The following is an 18,704-nucleotide window of genomic DNA, read 5'->3' as shown; positions in this document are numbered from 1 at the left end:
ATGCAATTATCAAACGTTCCAACATGCCATGTACTTTTTCTTTTCTTTAAAAATAGCTGAGAGAAGTGTCAAGAAACTTCACTAAAATTCGGCTAAATTAACATAAAAAAATTAATCTCACCAAATTTAAATTCATAATTTAATGTTAAACTAAAAAAAAGGTATTTTATTGTTTCTTTTTAATTTACACTGCATTTTAAAGTGCATAAAATTGTAGCGCAGGAGAACGTTATACTACACCTTTGGAGAAATTAACATAAAATAAAAAATAAACGTAAGTTACTGTGGCACTCTAGTTTTGAGAATAAACAAAGAGTTTTCTATTCCGAATTCGAGAGAACAATTTATTTAAACATAGAAGATACCCTTTCTCGTTTTAAAGAAAAGAAAGCATTGCAATTTCCTTAAAGACGTTACTTATGTAGAGAGCTCTGATCCTTTGCTTCTCGTTCCGAACTCTTCCTGATGCCAGAGTGTCTGCAGTTTTGTGCTTGTGTGACTCACGAGTTCTAGGGAGTGGGCGTGGCGACCTGATAGGTACAAAATGAAGATCCAATAGGATTTAGTTCTCTTCTCCGCCAATGGCGGCCTCTTGACTCGCCAGTCAGTGAAAAACCATTGATTAGTTAGCCGCCGCTCGTGCCGCTGCGAGCACTTTTTAACCTTTTCCTATGCTTAATTTTTTTTTTATTCTACGCACGGGAAGAAAAAAAAATTTGATTTTGTTGATATTTTAATTTTTTTGTGAAATTTCGGCCATGTTTACGTTTCTATCTTTGACACGAACCCATATGTATTCCGCTGTACAAATCGTTTCATTCCAAACGATTCCGTTTGTTTTGGTTTCGTTAACATAAAAAAAAATCGTCTGTTTGTTTACATTTTGTACAGTTGTGTGCAAAGGATTCTCGTTTGACGTATAAAGTCTGAGAACACTTTATATAAACTAGTTAATAATTTTTGTATGCACCAGAACTGTACATAGAGCTTTGTTTAAAATATTTGTACATAAATGAAACTGATTTTTAAGAAGTGTGAGAGCGATCTTTTGACTGCAAGATGAAAGGATGGCCGATCACGGGTGTAAAAGACGGAAGCAGGCAAATCCTCGACGGAAAAACGGTAAGAAAAACTTAAAAAAATTCCGGACTAACTTACTATTTTCTGCAGATTTTAGAATATATGCTTTTCCTATTGAATTATTTGAAGGATGTTATTAGTGTAGTGTTTATTACGGTAATTAGAATTGACTGCGCTGTTATCTGTGGATATAAAAATAAAAATAAAGAAAGAAAAAAGAGAAAGAAAAAAAAAAAGAACACACATGATACACAATTATCGTTTGATATTTTATAAATAAAATAATTACAACTGAACACAACAATGCACCTCAGTAAACCTGAATTTTCATACATTATTATTTAATGCAAACAAACAATATGGGATATTTTTTAAACATTTATTTAGATATATACTTTTTTTATGATTGAGATAAACATTTATTAATTAAAACTTACGAATTGAATAATTGTGTATAATATGAGTGAATGATTTTAATATTTGCACTCGAACAATAAAAATTATTAGTTTTTCATAATCATTTATACGTTTTACTCTTAAAAGAAACAGGTTTATTATAAATTATTCATTAAATCACCGAACACAATTTTGTTCCTTAAGTTTCTCTTTTTTCATAAACAAAACGGTTTTGAAATTTTATTTATTTATTTCTTAAAAGCAATAGCTGATATTTTTATGATTTTAAAAATTCGAAATTTTTAGACTTTTTTTTTTAAATTAAAACTTACAAACTTAATGAACGTGCATAATTTGGATTGCTTAACTTTCATATATTCACAAATTTCTTTATTTTCATTATTATTATTTTAAAGTCATTAATGTCAAAGTACATTTAATTTAAATGTACATTTATTAAAGATTACACTTTTAATAATCATGCATAATTTTGTTGATGACATTTTAGCTATAACAATGTTTAAAACAATATTAATTTTTTTCGATTCATTTTCTCATATTTTTTTTTTTAAATTTTACCGACTAAATAATTGTTTATAATTCCGTTAATGAAGTTTACTTCATGTCTACAAACAATGCGCGAAGTGGATTTTTACAGAGGGGTCGTACAAATATGTTGCAAGTACGTCAGGAGGAATTTTTGACCCCTCCCACCTGTCAGCAAAAATAACCAATTGCTTGTTTTTGTCGCTTACATAAGATTGCTCTTGTCATGTGCTTGTGTAAGAATTACGAAAAAAGAAATAAAAAAAAAAAAGAAATATGCTATGTGCATATCCAGCTAACATCATTAACCAATACTTATCAGTTTAAGACTTTACATCGAATAAAATTTAAAATTTACTTTAAGTGTAATTTAACAAATGATATTTATTATTTGACTTAATTTTGAATACTTGACAATTATACAATAAAAGCATGTAAATGAAATATTTATCTAATGTAGTTCATTATGAGATTATTTCAATTTTCTGAGAACAGTTTAATATTTTTTTCATTGGTCTTAAGTCATATATTTATTATTAATTACTTATTATTAATTTATTAATTATTTTGTTATTGGGAAAATTTATCTATCAATTACGTGTTCTATAATGAAAAGGGGAAATCAAGTGTCAACAATGCAGCAAAGTTTGAGGTTTTTTTTCTTCTTCCCCCAAGCAAAAAGTAATTTTAAAAGCCTCATATTGTGGAAAGTTTTCAATTTTCTACTATGATCTACTATTTTATTCGTATCAAATTAGATACTTAAAGTTTCTGTTACAGTGTCGTGCAGAGGAGGTGAAAACCTCGAGAATTCTTTGATTAGATTTCCCTAAGAAGAGGGGTATAAACACTGAAAGGGGCATATAAAATCCGATTTAAAAAAATTACACAATGAAATGATATATTCTATGGTCCAACGGTTTGTACAACCGATTAGTGGAATAACTTATTGTCTGTAGTAATGTTGGAAATAATAATTGCAATAGTACATAATTTTCAATTTAAATTATTAACTAATTTAATGAGGCCCTTCTCCATCACGAAGCCTTCGATGAATTTCGCCCTATTGCGAAATTTTTAATCCGAATTTTTAATTAAAATAAAAAATATTCTTTATTTTGCTAATTTTTTAAGCGTTTATCTTCATTATCGCCATTTTCGGAATTCTTTAGACGTTTATTATGACATCTCTCCATAGTGTGTGGAAATGCATTCCACTCTGATTTGCCTCTCACGGCCACTGTGTTTCTTTTTTTTTCACTCTCGGCCTCTGTGTTTTTTCTGGATATGGTTTCTCACCTTTATTTTTCAATTTTTCGTTGACAACTCTACGTTTTATATTTCAAACCGCTTTTGTTTCTTCTCATTTACGTCTGACAAGTCTTGAATTTTTGAGTGCTTGACTCATGTTATTCCCTGTTATACTTCCAATTTGTATATTTTTGAAGCCAATGAAGTTTTTAATCAAGTAATATCTTACCGTTACAGTTTCTTGGGATTGTTTATTTAATTACGTAAGCACGTTTTGGAAATATTGCCCAAAATCAGCAAAAATGAGCAAATTAAAAACCACCACCAGTTTTTTTTTTTTATAAATGTCGCAATATCCTTCCACAATTTTTGCTTTAACTTCGATTGTTAAGTAAGTAATCCAGTTTTAAGAATTTAAGGATTAAATTTTAGGAATATTTACAATAGTCAATTTATTTTTCTAATTCTGTGAGAAATTATTATTACTATTTTTTTACATCTTTGTTATTTTGTTACAGAATTTTTTATTTTTTTTTAACAGAGGTATACATATATACACCATTTTTGTAATAGTGAAATTTTAATATTTTTCAAAATGTAATTTTACCTTAGTTGTTGATTGGCTGCCCGTTCCGATTGAGAGTCCCTTTCGTCTGCCCCTTTAGGACCTATTGCCCCTGAGTTCCCTCTTCTGCATGCCTTGCTGTATGTATAGCATCAAAATAAAACATTGTTTTAGTGTTTTGCAGAACTCTTATATTCTCGGGAACAATAACTTATTTAGAGGCTCTTCTCTGGAAAAATAATTTGTTAAAGTCCCTTCTAAGGATTGAGAATTTGTTTAAAGGCTTTTCTCAAGAATAATAATTTATTTAAAACGTCTTTCTCACGAATAATAGTTTATTTTCGGGAAAAATAATTTGTCCCGAAATATTTTGTAAACCCTTCGAAAATAATTTGTTAAACCCTTCGAAGGTAAATAATTTATTCAAAGACCTTTTTCAGGAATAATAATTTATTTAAAAGTATCTTCTCACTCAAATAACAATTTATTTCAAGTCCTTTCTCAGGAATAATAATTTATTTAAAAGATGTTTCTCAAGAATAATAATTTATATAAAGGCCCTTTTCACTGATAATAATTTATTTAAAGGCTTCTTCTCAGAAAAAATTATTTAAAATCCCTTCTAAGGAATAATAATTTATTTTGTTACAACAAATTGCTCTATAATAAGTTATTATTTCCTAAAGGAGTTTTTAAAATGTTTTACTTGTGGGTCACTTAGTTTTTAGTGCCGCTATTGACACTCGAAATATTGATCCAATATTTTTCGTTTACTCATTGTATCTGTTTTAGTGATTTGTTTTTTTCGCTATTTTAGTTGAAAACAAAACCAATGGTCTTCTTTTAAGTCATTTCTTAAAGTATTTAAAAACATTTCTTATTACAATTTTAGTATTTGTATTTACTCAAAATTTAAAAGAAAAAAATTAAAAAAATATTAAGAAGTATGATTTTGGAAAAGTCAATCTTTTTTGCTTATTTCTTCATTGTAATCGATGTATCCCAAACTGTGCTGTCAAGGAAGCTACAAGCTCTTCATACGTGCTTAGTTAATTATTACAAACATAATTTCTAAATGTACTTATTAATATTGGACCTACAGATTACGAATGATCGTCTACAAGAAAAAAAGCTTGGAAACCTTTGCTTTAAAGAGAGAAAAAAATCATTCGATTTAAAAAAAAACTGAAAAAATAATTTACAAAATATAAAGATGAAATTTAAATTTAAAAAAAAACTCGGTACTGGGCATTCTAAATGTCACTGGATCTTTGTTTAAAAACGAGAGTTCTGCCTATTTTTTTTTCTCACTTTATCTCGTTAATGTATACGAGAGATGAGTTTAACGCATACGCATTTCAATCATGACTCAATTAGACAATAGTCATTATTTTAAGTTATAAACGCTTGAATTATTAGATATTACCATAAATCAATAGGCAGTAGAGAGGCATTAACTGGAAGTGAAACCTGGCCATCTTAATAAATTATTTACTTTTGTGGTTTCCTGTTTTCAAGGACACTTTTATTTATTGGAAATGAAAGACATTTATCTGAAAAAGTGACTGAGTAATGATATAAACATGGATCGCTTTCGAGGCTTCATTTAGAAATTATGATGCTTATCTTAATTTTCGTTATTTTATATCAGGTTGAGTTTTCTTAATTTTATATAAGTCTTACCACTCTTTAATTTTTTATTATTAGGATTATGTTTCCTAATTTGAATATCAGGCTTAATTTTCTCAACTTAATATTCAGCTTAATGTTGTAAATTTTTTTATTTGACTAACATTTAAAAACTTGTTAATAAGAAGGAATGTGATATAAGTATTAATTTGGAAGTGTAAATAAAGAAAAAAGAAATCGGATTTAAAGAACATGTTTTAAACTTATTAATTAGAAATATTTCATAAGTATCAAGTTTAAAGATATTTGACTTTTTTTCTTCTTTTTTTTTGCGATGTTCAAATGGATGATGTCAGTAACTCTGACGGAAGGGGGGCGAAAATCTGATGTTGTATATAAATAAAATAAAAAAAAAATTTTTTAATCGAAAAAATTTCAAAATAATAGGCGAAATATTTGAAGATATTTGAAAGTTCAGTACCAATAAACAAATTTTTTTTGTGGGGTGGGGGGATTAGCAGTTTTAGATTTTTCATTCAGTATGTAATTTATAAATACCTCTCTTCCCCGTATTACTTTTACAAATAAAGACAGTGGTTATTGCTATAATAAATTATTTTTAAAAATATATTCTTTAATTAAATTGCATTAAGAAATTAATTTGAAATAATTAATTAATTAAGAATTGGTTTGAAATTAAGAAATTATTCAATTTTTTATGGATGTTCAAATATAATGGTTCACGTTTGGGACCGCTCTGATAAGTAATTTCTTTCTTTTACATTCAATTTTAATGTAATTATCCCTCATTTGTAATTGATTACATTATTTTTTGATGGTACGTTATGAAAATTTTTACATCGTGTTAACGGTCGTGGTTTTTGATGTAACTTAAACATGAAGTTCATTATTTTCCAGAAAATAAATAAATAAGTTATTAAAAAAAATATGTATATATAATGAAAACATATTTTTTTATAAATTTATTTCGTGTTTCAGATCATGACATAAGAAAATTAGTTCGAATTCCAGCGATGGCTGGTCGATTCGAATTCCGCACCCGACTCGCATCGACCACAGTGTTGACGTAAAATATACTCAGTGGTAGATGGATTATGTGTTGCTTTGCCGTGAAGCTAACCGTGGGAGGTTTTCGTAGTTTTCCTCACCATGTAACCCAAATGCGGGTTAGTTCCATCAAAGAGATTTCTCCCAATACTTGATCCAGGAGTTCTCTTGCCTTCTGGATTAGATTAAAATTTCAAGGCTACGGAGTTGAACATTAATAGTCTTAAAGCCAAAAAAATTAAATAACATATTTTGAATTAATCTTTAATAAACAAGTGTTCCCCAAATCTATTTTATATTTGTTTTTCAAAAGAAGTTTGCAACTGCTCATATTAAAAGTTACTTCTTATATTAATTATTTATTCTCGTATGACTGAGAACAATTAAGTTTGAAAACCAATGATGATTAAGAGAAGCTTTATGCCCTTTAGATGTTAATTTGTTTTCATACTAGAAAAGGGATTAAAATTATAAAACTAATTCTTTTTTTTTTTTTTTAACGATTAGTTATTAAGCTATCAAATCCTTTCGAGACTAATTGTTTGTTTGTTTTAGGTACGGTCTCGATGCTTTTAAATTCAAATTTTTCTTTAACGTAAAAATTTACAAGCGCACTTCTGGATGTTAACAGAAATCAAACAAATATGAAAAGTAGTTAGTAATAATATTCTTTTCACGGTTTGTTGGCTTGGAACTGAAAGGTTTCCACCGTAGATTTTATGGAGTGGTGGGTTTTGCTTTTAAAATCTGGATCTAAACAGAGCAAAAGAACGCGTCGCACACGCGCTGCCCCAAACAGTGACATCAGTTGCGACCGAGAAACATCTGTCACTCCATTAAAAGGGAACGTCGCTATATAGGAGAGCGTTGTGTGTATAGTAGAGGTAGAGGGGGGGATTTATCCTTTTCGAATGTTGCTGTTGACAATGAAATTTGGGGACATTAGTTCTGACAAAAGAGCTTCAACAGTGTTCTGCTTAGCTTATATTGCTCAACTATTCCATCGAACTATCGTTTGCCTTGGAATACTGACGCTTACAGCTCTAAGCGTCGTAAATTGGCCATCATTTCAGTATTATTTTTAATATTTTGGATAGTTGTCGTAGGGTGATTGGAAAGTTTGGCTCTTAACAAATGTCCGCGCCATTTTGCTATTCGAACTAACGTTTACCTTAACCGTTGTTGAACAGCCGATCCAATTTTATAGATTTACGACTACTAATGTTCAACTCCATAGCCTTGGAATTTTGAACCCAATCCGTTAGACAAAGGAACTCTTGAGGATTTTTTGATGGAGCTAACTCGCATTTGCGTTACATGGAGGGGAAAACCACAAAACCCTCACACTGTTAGCCTAACGGCAAGGGGACTCTAACCCGTGATCCGTATACCACTGAGGATATTTCACGCCAGCACTGTGATCGGTGCATGCCGGATGCGGAATTCGTTTCGACCAGCCATTGCTGGGATTCGAACCCGGTTCACCTCATTGGAAGGCGAACGCTCTATCCCCTGAGCCATCACAGCTCTAACGTTTATTTCGGAATACTTACACTTACAACCTTAAGCGTCATAAATTGTCCGTCATTTCAGTAATATTTTTAATATTTTACACACTTTTGATAGGCTAATTGGCTGGTTTTAAGCAAAATTCTGCATTTCCATTTTGCTAGATTCTACGCTAGTTAGCAGTTCAAACTATCGTTTTCCTTGCAATACTTACCCTTACAGTTCTAGTATTATAAAATGTTTGCCATTCAATATTATTTATAATATTTTGTATATTTTTCTTTGACTAATTAGAAAAACCGGCTTTTTGCAAATGTCTACTCCATTTTGCAATACGCTAAGCCAATCGAAGTATTCTTAAGTAATTTATATTCAGCGTGATTTTTTTTAGTATTATTGCAATCCGCTGGGTTAAATAGAAGGAAAAAAAATGCGTGGGAAATACTGAAATTTGTTGTCTTAAATATTCGAATCACTTAACTGCACAGATTCATTTGTTAAAGATTTGTTTTACTTAGCTGAATTCGACCTTAATAAATTAATATTTAAAGTTCAATTTTATCACGAAAACTTTCTAGCGGAATAATTTTAACCAGTATTCAAATCAACTGGTAATTTAATTTAAATCAAATAAATTAATGGATAAGTTTATTCACACCTGTTGACTTAAATTTATTGCTTCAAATATTTTATTGAGCCGATTCATTTGTTTCAAATCCATTAAAGGATTCGTTTACTGATCTAAAATCAAACTTAATTTGATTTAATATTTCAAGCTCAATTTTTTCCTTCAAATTTTCTAGCTGTATTATTTGAATCAAATCAATTGATAATTTTATTTGAATTAAGTGAACAGACTGACCTAACTTAACTAACCTTATTCCTGTTGACCCGAATTTGTTTATTTGAATAGCATGAGTAACCGTTTCATTTGGTTCGAATACATCTAAGAATTCAATTTATCAAGCTGAATTCTTAATTTGATTTAGAATTAAAATTGATTCAATTAGTATTTGATTTAATTAGCATTTTTATGCTTCTCAATTTTTTTACTGAATTTTTTAAATCAGTGACACGAATCAAACGATAATTTAAATCGAATCAAACGATCAAATGAACAATCACATAAAATCTTTTGAAATTGAGTGGAATGAAGGAAACGAGTCATTTGTTTCGAATCAACTTTAAGATTTCTTTTCTAATTAACAATAGTGAAATGCTTCAGTTCGGAATATATTCTGCATAAGGTCAATGGTTCCCGAATTCTGTTCAAAGCTTTGAGGAGCATAAAAGGTTGATAAAAACCACATGGCTACCTTATTCTCCCCTCTCTCTCTCAGGTGAAGCGTCTTTCTACCTCTACCTTGAACTGAAAACGATTTTTCCTTAGAGCGGGAATGTTACTATATTTTAGAATTTGATTATTTTTTATTTTATTCTATTTTATGTTGATTGTAATGAAGAAAAATTAATGTTTAGAGCTGCTTTAACTTGATTTTGTTTTCATCCGTTGATGTTTTAGCTTTCTACAATTTTTTCTTCTCCTTTTTCTTATGTTTTATTTTATTATATGACCGGTGTGAATAGTCGATTCATATCGAATTTGCAGTTACTAATGTCCTACTCCATAGATTTGTAATTTTAAATCCAACTAACAAGACAAGTTAACTGTTGAATGAAGCACTGGGTCGAACTTGGAGAACTTTTTGATTGATTGGAAAAGAAAAAAAAAAGAAACTCTGCCAAGATTTTTCCAATAGCAATGATGCTCAATTATCACTGAAAATATTTCAACGTCAGAACTACCGACAGTGAGGGTTGGGAGCTGTACCCAAATCGGTATTTGGATACTACTCCTAGGATGGCACAAAGCTCATTCGTTACTTGATTCAGCTACACAGGTTTGAATCCATGATCTGGACTTAAACCTGTGTCTCAAAATCAGGAAACGAATGATCTTTGAGCAATTCTCATTTTCACTCATTTGGCAGAATTCTTGAAAGTTCCAAGTTTACGTCACTTGAAAAGGAAGAACTATGAACTTGAAATGAACTATGAAGGTTCCTTACAATCTATAGTGCATCATCCGTGCTGATAGAGCGCTCGTCTGCCAATTAGGTGACCCGGTTTCGAATCCCGAGGATGACTGGTCGATACGAACTCCGCACCCAGATCGCACCGACCACAGTGCTGATGAAAAATATCGTCAGTGGTAGAAGGATCATGGTTTTGAATCTCCTTGTCGTTAGGCTAACCGTGGGAATTTATTATTATAATAGGGTTTCCCTCTCCACCCAATGCAAACGTGGGTTAGTACCCTCAAAAAGAATTAAATAATAATAATAATAATATTAAATGAATAAAAAAAAATAAAAAAAACCTCGAAGACAAATTTGTCCCAATACTTGATTCAGTAGATCTCTTGTTATCCGGACTGGAATCAAAATTACAAGACTACAGAGTTGAACATTGATAGTCGTGAATTCGTTTGGCAGTTTAACGACGGTTATAAAATAAAATCAATTATGTATCAATTGTCAATTAATTATTAAACGAAGAAAGGATGGAAAGGAAAAAAATGCATTACTGCTATTAACAACCAGAAGACGTGAAGAAAGTCATGGACTTGAAGGTTTTCATATTTAGTTCAGCCTCATAGACTGAATATGCCGATACATTGGAGAATATTTTTGTTATATGAAATTTGGCCTTCTGACAAAAATACAGCTTCTATTCCGTTGACTCAAAAATAAGTGATTGAATAAGCAATTTTTAACTCGTGTTTTTCAGAATTACTTCAGCTGATTTTCATGAAAGTATGTTCCCAAGGAAACTATAATTTACTGTAAGTCTGACGTAAGTTTTCATTTAATATTAATTGGTTAAAAATTATCAATTTATCACACGCTTCTAAAATTTATAAATAGCTATTTCTGGCACTTGTATTTTGCGCGCATTTCGCCGTGGGTGAATGGTGGGTTTATTTCCCCCTCAATAACTAGAAATCTGTATAAGTACCCCCCTCGATGTTTCAGACAATTAAAAGAAACATTTTTATGAATCATCATTGATTTAAATTCATCAAAGTTGAAAGCGAATGAGAGTTAAAAATATAAAGAAAGAAAATTCAAATATTTAGCATGTATAAATTTTTATGATTGAAATTTAGAGAGCTGTTGCTGCTGTGAATTTATGTGTGTATTTAGATACTTCGTGCTCCTCAAAGATTGGATTCCTGCGATCCCGTGAATTTTCCTGTATCCTTCCAGGGAAATACTTTTATAAGTGAGACTGCTGTCTGAACCTGTTTGTTAACTCCCTTTAGTTTTTTAAAATCGCTTTTTATTTAAATGTATTTTATCCTAAAAAAAATAATTTCTTGGAATTTGAACTGATTGTATCAAGAGGTAACTAATATATAGCTCATTGGAGTAGTTATCGTTATTCTCTCTTCCTGCTTAAACATTTTATTTATAAAGTTGCCATTTTGTTATTTTTTCCACGTGAATGAAAGAAAACTTATTTTCAAATAAAAAAAATATTATCTTCATTATTATAATTTTTAGTTATTTTCCCAAAAATTTAAGTTAAAATTTTGTCAATTTACTTCAATTTCAATAAAAATTAAATTATTTTGGTGATTTCAGCTTTTTTTTTTATAGAAATAAAAACATATGAAAGTCAAAAGAAAGAGGGGTACCTTCTTTATCACAATTTTCCCATAGACTTCAGGGTTAAAAAAAAAATTTCTTATATAGATTTTTTTTCTTCCTTTCTTTCTTTTTGCATGCAATTCACTTTAGCTAGAGTTATTAGGTAATCTTCTTTTCCATGTTTTAAAGATAATTAAGTAAACTCTTTTGATAAATTGCCTTTTCATATTGCCGAAAGAAAAAAAAAGTTCTTAGAATAGGGGCCGAAAAGGGCGCATATCTTTCTTTTTAAAAATGCACCTTGTTCTCTAGGTTTTAAGATTTACACCGATGTAAAGTGGCATTCAGCGTAGTGGGTGAAAAACACTTCTACTTCTTATATACTGCTTATGCACTTATTAAAAAAAAATCTCTTAGCTAAGAATCGCTTGCTCTGATTAAAAGAGAAAAAAAAATCGTTTGCCCACATTGATGTTTCCCACGCTGCGAGGTTTAATATTACCGTAGTAAACATTCTTTTTACGGTTTCAGGTCGGGTCAAGGATTATGATTTATTTTGAGTAAGTTTTTTTTGACCAATGCGGTGGCAACATTTCTGAGAGAAAAAAAAAAAACATAAAGAAAATAAATACATTCTTCAAATTAAAACTGAATTTCTTGGGAACGTCAGATCTTATCTTGCATTGGTCAGGTGGAAAAAATAAAAATGAGAAAAAGTGTAATGCGTTGATTTGAAATAAAAATAAAAATAAAAAAAAAAGGGTTTGATAAAGAACTTTTTAGGTTTGCGTGGTTGTGCACAAAATAAACAAATTGTTACGCAAAGTCTGGCAGACGGTCAAGTTTTTTCCGGTGCTTCCACAAGGTAGTTTTGATTACAACTGTATGTTCTAAATTCTGAAAGAATGAAGTGGTCAGATAAGGATATATATCAATTTTCGCATCCGGCAATTGAGTTGTTTTTCTGATATGAACAGTTTCATTAGATGTGAATTTTGTGCATTCGAAGAAAACGAGTAGAATGCAAGGAATGCCATATTTCTTTATGGGCGTTCCTGGAATCATTAGTAAACCATAAAAGAGTGGTTTTCGAATTATTCGGCAACCAGTCATTTAATTTTATCGATAAAGAATGCGCCACAAAAATATGCAACTAACTCCCACGTTTTCAAGTTTTTAAAAAAAATTATTAATTAAATTTATGCTATCGTCATGAAACATCCCCACCCAAATTTTCTAAATTTATTTGAGAACTATTGTTTCGGAAGTTCTGTTATGGCTATGTTCAGACTTGGTTAGGTTTACTTGACTTGTGTAAAACCCCGCTCGCCAAGAGAGTTGGCGCAAAATCCGCCCAATTGATTGTAAACCGTACATATTTAATGGCAATTAAAACAAAAAGTTAATTAAAAAAAGTGTTGAAAAAATGTGTTACAACATATTATTAAAATTATTTGTGGCACAGTTTTTTTTGCGAAAATAATTAAACGTAAAAGTTCTTTACATTCATTATATTTTAACAAGAAAAAAGTTATTTCAATGAAAAATCTTAAAAGAATAACCATGCATGCTTTTTATTGTTGGCAAAAAATTGGATTTGGCGCTATTTTTTTGGTTTTAATAAAATGGTCGACGTGTTTTTACATGAAATCAGAATTATCAATTTGTTTCAGGTTATTTTTATTTTATTATACCTAATGTTTTCTATTCTTTAACCAATTGTTTAACCAATTTTAATGTTTCTATTTTTTAACCAATTTATTGTGGTTGTTTTTAATTTTAAGGTAAGTTATATTAATATTTTTAATGCGTCGAATTATTATATCGTCTATTTTGAAAAATTTTTCTCCTACATTACGAACAATTCATCAAAAAAGTTAAGAAAAAAATAATAATATTGCGCCATTTGTCTCTCAACCTAATTATACTCTGTTTAAACGCCGCGTAATTTCAAGAGAAAAACTTTAAGAACACTCTGGGTGGGAAGAAAATTACCTCGGAAACTTTTCTTAACTTTTTAAAACACATTTTTATTTTTTTCCTTTTTTCGAAAAAAAAAGTACTGCCGAGGAAGAAAAAAAAAAAAAAATCTACCAGACGAAACTTGAAAATCATGAGGGACTGTTCTAACAAGAGACACAAAATAAATTGTATGACTCCTTCGTCCAAGAAAAACTTTCAGAAACAAGTTCCTCATCAACGCAACCCCCCAACTATGTCCAGCGAACGATGCATCAGGACAAAAAAAAAAAGAGGTGAGGGGGGGGGACAAGTGCTTTTACTTACACTCTTTCGAGCAGTTGTTTATTATTAATTTCACATAAAAAGCAGTGTATACAGGCCTTATCCCCTAAACGCTAATCAGCATTATATCTTACCCTTTTAAAAACTAAGACTGCCCTTTTTTTTTTCTCTCTGAGCCATTAGCTCAGCATGACACAAATTGCCCCGTTGTGTGTTGAACCCTCTAGCTTTATTTCGTTAAAATAAACACAGAAAGTAGTAGGGTTAAAAAAAAAAATGTTCTAAAGAAGAGAAAAAGTTATTAAAAAAGCTCTGGAAATTAGCGAGGATAAAAACGTTATTTTTTCGCACTCCCCCTTAACTCTTATTTTCTTCGGCGGGTATTTTTTCTTCGTGTTAAACATTAGTTTCTTCATTCTATAGGAAAGGGGGGGGGGGCAAAGAATATTTTTCATTAACGTCCTCAGACTTTACCTTGTGTCTATTTTACCCATGGGAGTCATTTATCATATTAAACTCGCCCGTGAGGGGGATAGTTATATTTCTTCTTTATTTATTTTTTTGTACCTTTTTGCTAGCCCTGCCCATCTTCCGTACTCATCAGGCATAGCACCCGTTCTCTTAGCTTTGAAGCTATTCAAGATGAAGATGTTAGATTCTGGAAGACCTGACAGCAGACCGTTCTAAATGCCAAAATGATTAAGTTTACATCAGGGGACAGGGAAATTATCTTTTTAACCTCCTTAATTTATAAATAAGATCCGTTATGAAACTGAAATGATTCTAAATAGGAGCCGGGGGGGAATGATTATTCGATCAAACGATTGGTTACCAGTTCGGCTAGGTTAATTTATGTTTTTGATTATTTGATTAGAAAAAAAAATATGTTTATTCACGTTTTATAAAATCAGCAATGAAAATCTACATTTTTGTTTATAAATTAGTGGCCGTTTATTTTTTCTGCTAGTGTTTATGATTTTTCTGATTTTCGAATTTATGAACTACATACCATTTCTGTGAATTGTATTTGTTCACAAATTTGCAAACATATTCTTTTTCTGGTTCAGTCAATCCCGCTTAAAGGAATACCATTGGTTTCAGCCAATACTATTCGATAAAGCAGGTTATTCGATTAAAAGGGGAATGCATTATTCCATTTTACGTGTTAAAATTTTACGAAATTTTGCTTTTTAATAGTGGCTAATACATAGTATAGTGCTTTGTCGTATAAATAAACTCAATTTTAAGATGAATAGGCAAATATAATTTAAACTGTCTGTGTTAGTGTATTATAAAATATAAATGTCATTTGTAAATATATAAATATAAACCTACGCTAATGAAGAAAAAAAAATAGTACATGTACTATAATATTATTTTGTTACTTTCGAGAAAATCCGTATTTGAATACTGTTTTTATACCCGTTTAATTTGTCAATTTATCAAAGCTCGTTTTTCCCTTTTCTATTTACCTTTTTACTAAGACTTTCATGTGACTTGCGTATTCCTTTCGAATACTTTCGAATTTTTTATTATTATTATTATCCTTGAAATTTGAGAAATTCCAAATTAATTTGCTATTTTAGTTAGGGATTTTTGAATTTTTTTTTTCAAAACTTATATTTTTCCAGGGTGCGTAGCATTTTTAAAAAATGCTTAAAGGTGCTTATTTTTGATTTTCGTTTTTTAATAGCCCTTAAAGGTGCTTATTTTTGATTTTCGTTTTTTAATAGCCCTTAAAGGTGCTTTTTCCATTGGGTGTTTTAAAAAGTGCTTAATTTTCCTTTTTTTTCAAAATGAGATTTTTCCTTTACCATGTTGATTTTCGCTACGAATTATCCAAAAAGACACAGTTCACATTGTTCTATTCAACGTTTTCACAATTAATTCAACCCCAATCTATTTCGGCGTATTGTCAGTCCGTAGCGTATGAAAACGCCATTCGTTTTACATAATTCAAAACTTCCTGATTTTTGACAATTGTGAAAAACAATGCCAGAATTCTTTTTTTTTTTTTTTTTACATGACGATTAAAACAAGATAAAACTGTCAATTGTCAAAAATGTATGATGTATTTTAAAGTGCTTCAAAATATATTTTGAGTGCTTATTTTTTGTTGAATAATTTGGCTGCACACCCTGTTTTCTTTTTCGATTATTTCAAATCATTCCTTTTCACCCTCATCTTGTATTCGCTGGAATAAACAATGATTATTCTACTTTAGAGAAAGACACATGGTGTGCTACATATTTGAAACTTTTTCTTATCAAAACTAATAGCACGACAGGAATGGACCATAAGTCTTCACTTTGTACCTTTTAACATTTTAAATAACGTTTGAGTGAAGTGTGTGTTAACTGCACATTTTATTCTAGCAGGTGAAATATTTCTTAAAAATAAACAGATTTATTTTCATTTCAGTGCCCCCTATATGCAATGAAGTGAGAACTGGAAACAACAAATATCCATTTAAACGAGGAAATTTAACATTAGTTTCATATAAAATGATTTAGTTCCATTAAATTTTATTTGTATTAGCGGATTATCCGATTAGATTATCTGCTTATAAGTGGGGACGATTGTATTTCGATACTGGATTTTCTTGTTTTGTTAGTCTTCGAATTTATGAATAAATACGGCTTTTAAGAGTCGTATTTGTTCATAATTTCTTTAACAAAATGTTTTTTCTGATAAATTGATGCACAAATTTGTAAATCTTATTTGTCAAGATATTCGTGGGCAGCTTTTTCTGGTATTTCGATGAAAATTTTTGCGAATGGTATTTGTTCACGAATTTATAAGGGAGAAGCTTTCTTCACTACTTTTGTTGAAGATGATACATCTCCGATTGGCTAGTCAGCCGAACGCGGAACCCCCAGTATTTAGTCCCCAAGCAAGCTTGGTACTAATTTTTTTGACCCACTGAAGGCATAAAAGGCTGAGTCAACCTTGCCCGACCCGAGGATCGAACCAGGGACTTGAGGCACAGAATTTGTATATATTGTTGTTTTATAAATGACATTTGTCTATTAATTCGTTGATGAAATGATTTTTTGAGTTTGCTATTGGCAAGATTTGATTTCAATTCACATTTCTTTTATATTATTATTATTTATTTATTTTATAAGGTGAGGCATCTTTTTAAACTATTTGTGCATTGTTAATAAATTTGTACACATTAGGAATTAAAGAAATTTAGCTAAGGTAATTTTCTTCATAATTTATTACGTTTTAAGACTAGTTAATATTTTAACAATATTAATTAACCTCAAAATATTACTTAAAAACTAAATTGACTTTAAAATTTATAATCACTTAATAACTGCTTTTAACAATGCTAATTAATCATTTAAGACATTAAATATTTATTGACTTTAAGAGAAAAAACTAAAAACTTTGTTTAGAATATTATTTATGTGAGCTGTCTAATTTCATAAAATCATGTTTTAATTTGTTATTTTTTCAAGAAATTTTACTTGAAAGAAATAACAAATATTGAAATATATATTTATCTTTTTCAAGATTCATTTAGTATTATTTAATTAGTTCATGAAGAAAATAATGATAATTTTCTTTTTATAAAATAATATTTTTTTGCGAATGTCTGTATTTTATTTTGTTTATTAGAAGGGAGATAATTCAACGAGAAATTTTTTTTTGGAATGATTATTATTAATCGGCTCGTGACTGGTGGGGCCATAATCGGGTAATAATTAATCGATTAAAATTTAAAAGCTATAGTTTTAAATGTTAAAATAATGGGAGTGACGTAGAATGGGTATCTCGATCCTGATTAGTTGTTGAAACGTAGCATTCGTTTGCATCAGTAACTGTTCTTTCCATTCTATCTCGAGTAAGCCAAACCCGTCAAGTATCTATTCTCTTATAAGACTCATTCTATATTCTTTCTCAAAGATTTTTTCACAAGGATTTCAATTCTTTCACTATATTTTTTACTTAACCCGAAGACAGGCACGAAGCCATGCAGAACATAAACAAACTAATCGAAGTTGCCAGATACACAAAACAAAAAAATATATCACGGTTACAATAAAATACATAAGCAAATTTGATGTGTGATATGGCTCTCTATTTAATTAACTTCACGTTAATTAACATTCTAACACTTATGTGGAGAAACTTAGCTCAACTTTAACACTCCATTTTGCTTATAAACGATCAGCTGGCAATGACGTCATAGGTCACATGTGTGGGTATCTGTGATATTCTTCTTCTTGAAGTGCAAGTACCCAATTACAAAATTTGATTTACGTTTCATTCAATATCTTCATTTTTCCATATATCTAATTTATAGTAGTTTAATAAAAAAATGATGTGTTTAAATTATTTTGATGGCCCATTTACGAATGCTAACCTGAAAATTGCAATGTAATCGATTAAGTTTACCAACTCTGTGTGTTGATATCGCCTGCCTAAATTGAATTTAATGACCAAGCATCATACTGTCATATTTTTTTTTTAATAATTGCTTTAATAAATTAACCACTTGTCTAACTGAACCATCGAATCTTTGTCTCCCAAGTGGTCAAAGGTCGAATTACAGAGGTTTAACTGTGTATAAGAAGTTTTATATTTAAAATTGTACAAAATCTGAATAATATAATTTTGTTTTTGTAACTTTCTGTTAAAAAAAGAACTTTGTAAATGTCATTTTCAAGCATTTACAATATTGATGATGTCACATTTGCATTGCAATTAAGTCAAGGGTTATCGTTTTCTCATTCAACGTAGGTGTCGACATC

At 29.9% G+C, this 18,704-nt stretch overlaps 1 protein-coding gene across 1 annotated transcript in view; it reads left to right on the top strand.

Moving 5' to 3' along the window:
* Window positions 1–602: 602 nt before the first annotated feature.
* LOC107446990 (zinc finger E-box-binding homeobox protein zag-1) overlaps window positions 603–18,704 on the top strand; it is a 525,599-nt gene continuing 507,497 nt past the window's right edge. Inside the window, exon 1 of the mRNA XM_071179011.2 lies at window positions 603–1,122. Coding sequence (XP_071035112.2) covers window positions 1,068–1,122 — 55 coding nt within the window. The 5' untranslated portion in view covers window positions 603–1,067. The remainder of the gene's footprint in view (window positions 1,123–18,704) is intronic.

Source organism: Parasteatoda tepidariorum, chromosome 6 (assembly GCF_982258835.1).
Source record: "Parasteatoda tepidariorum strain Cologne lab strain chromosome 6, Ptep-v5.0, whole genome shotgun sequence".
NCBI classification, from domain to species: domain Eukaryota; kingdom Metazoa; phylum Arthropoda; class Arachnida; order Araneae; family Theridiidae; genus Parasteatoda; species Parasteatoda tepidariorum.
The sequence above is the reverse complement of the archived record's forward strand: the minus strand, read 5'-3'. Positions and strand labels throughout refer to the sequence as shown.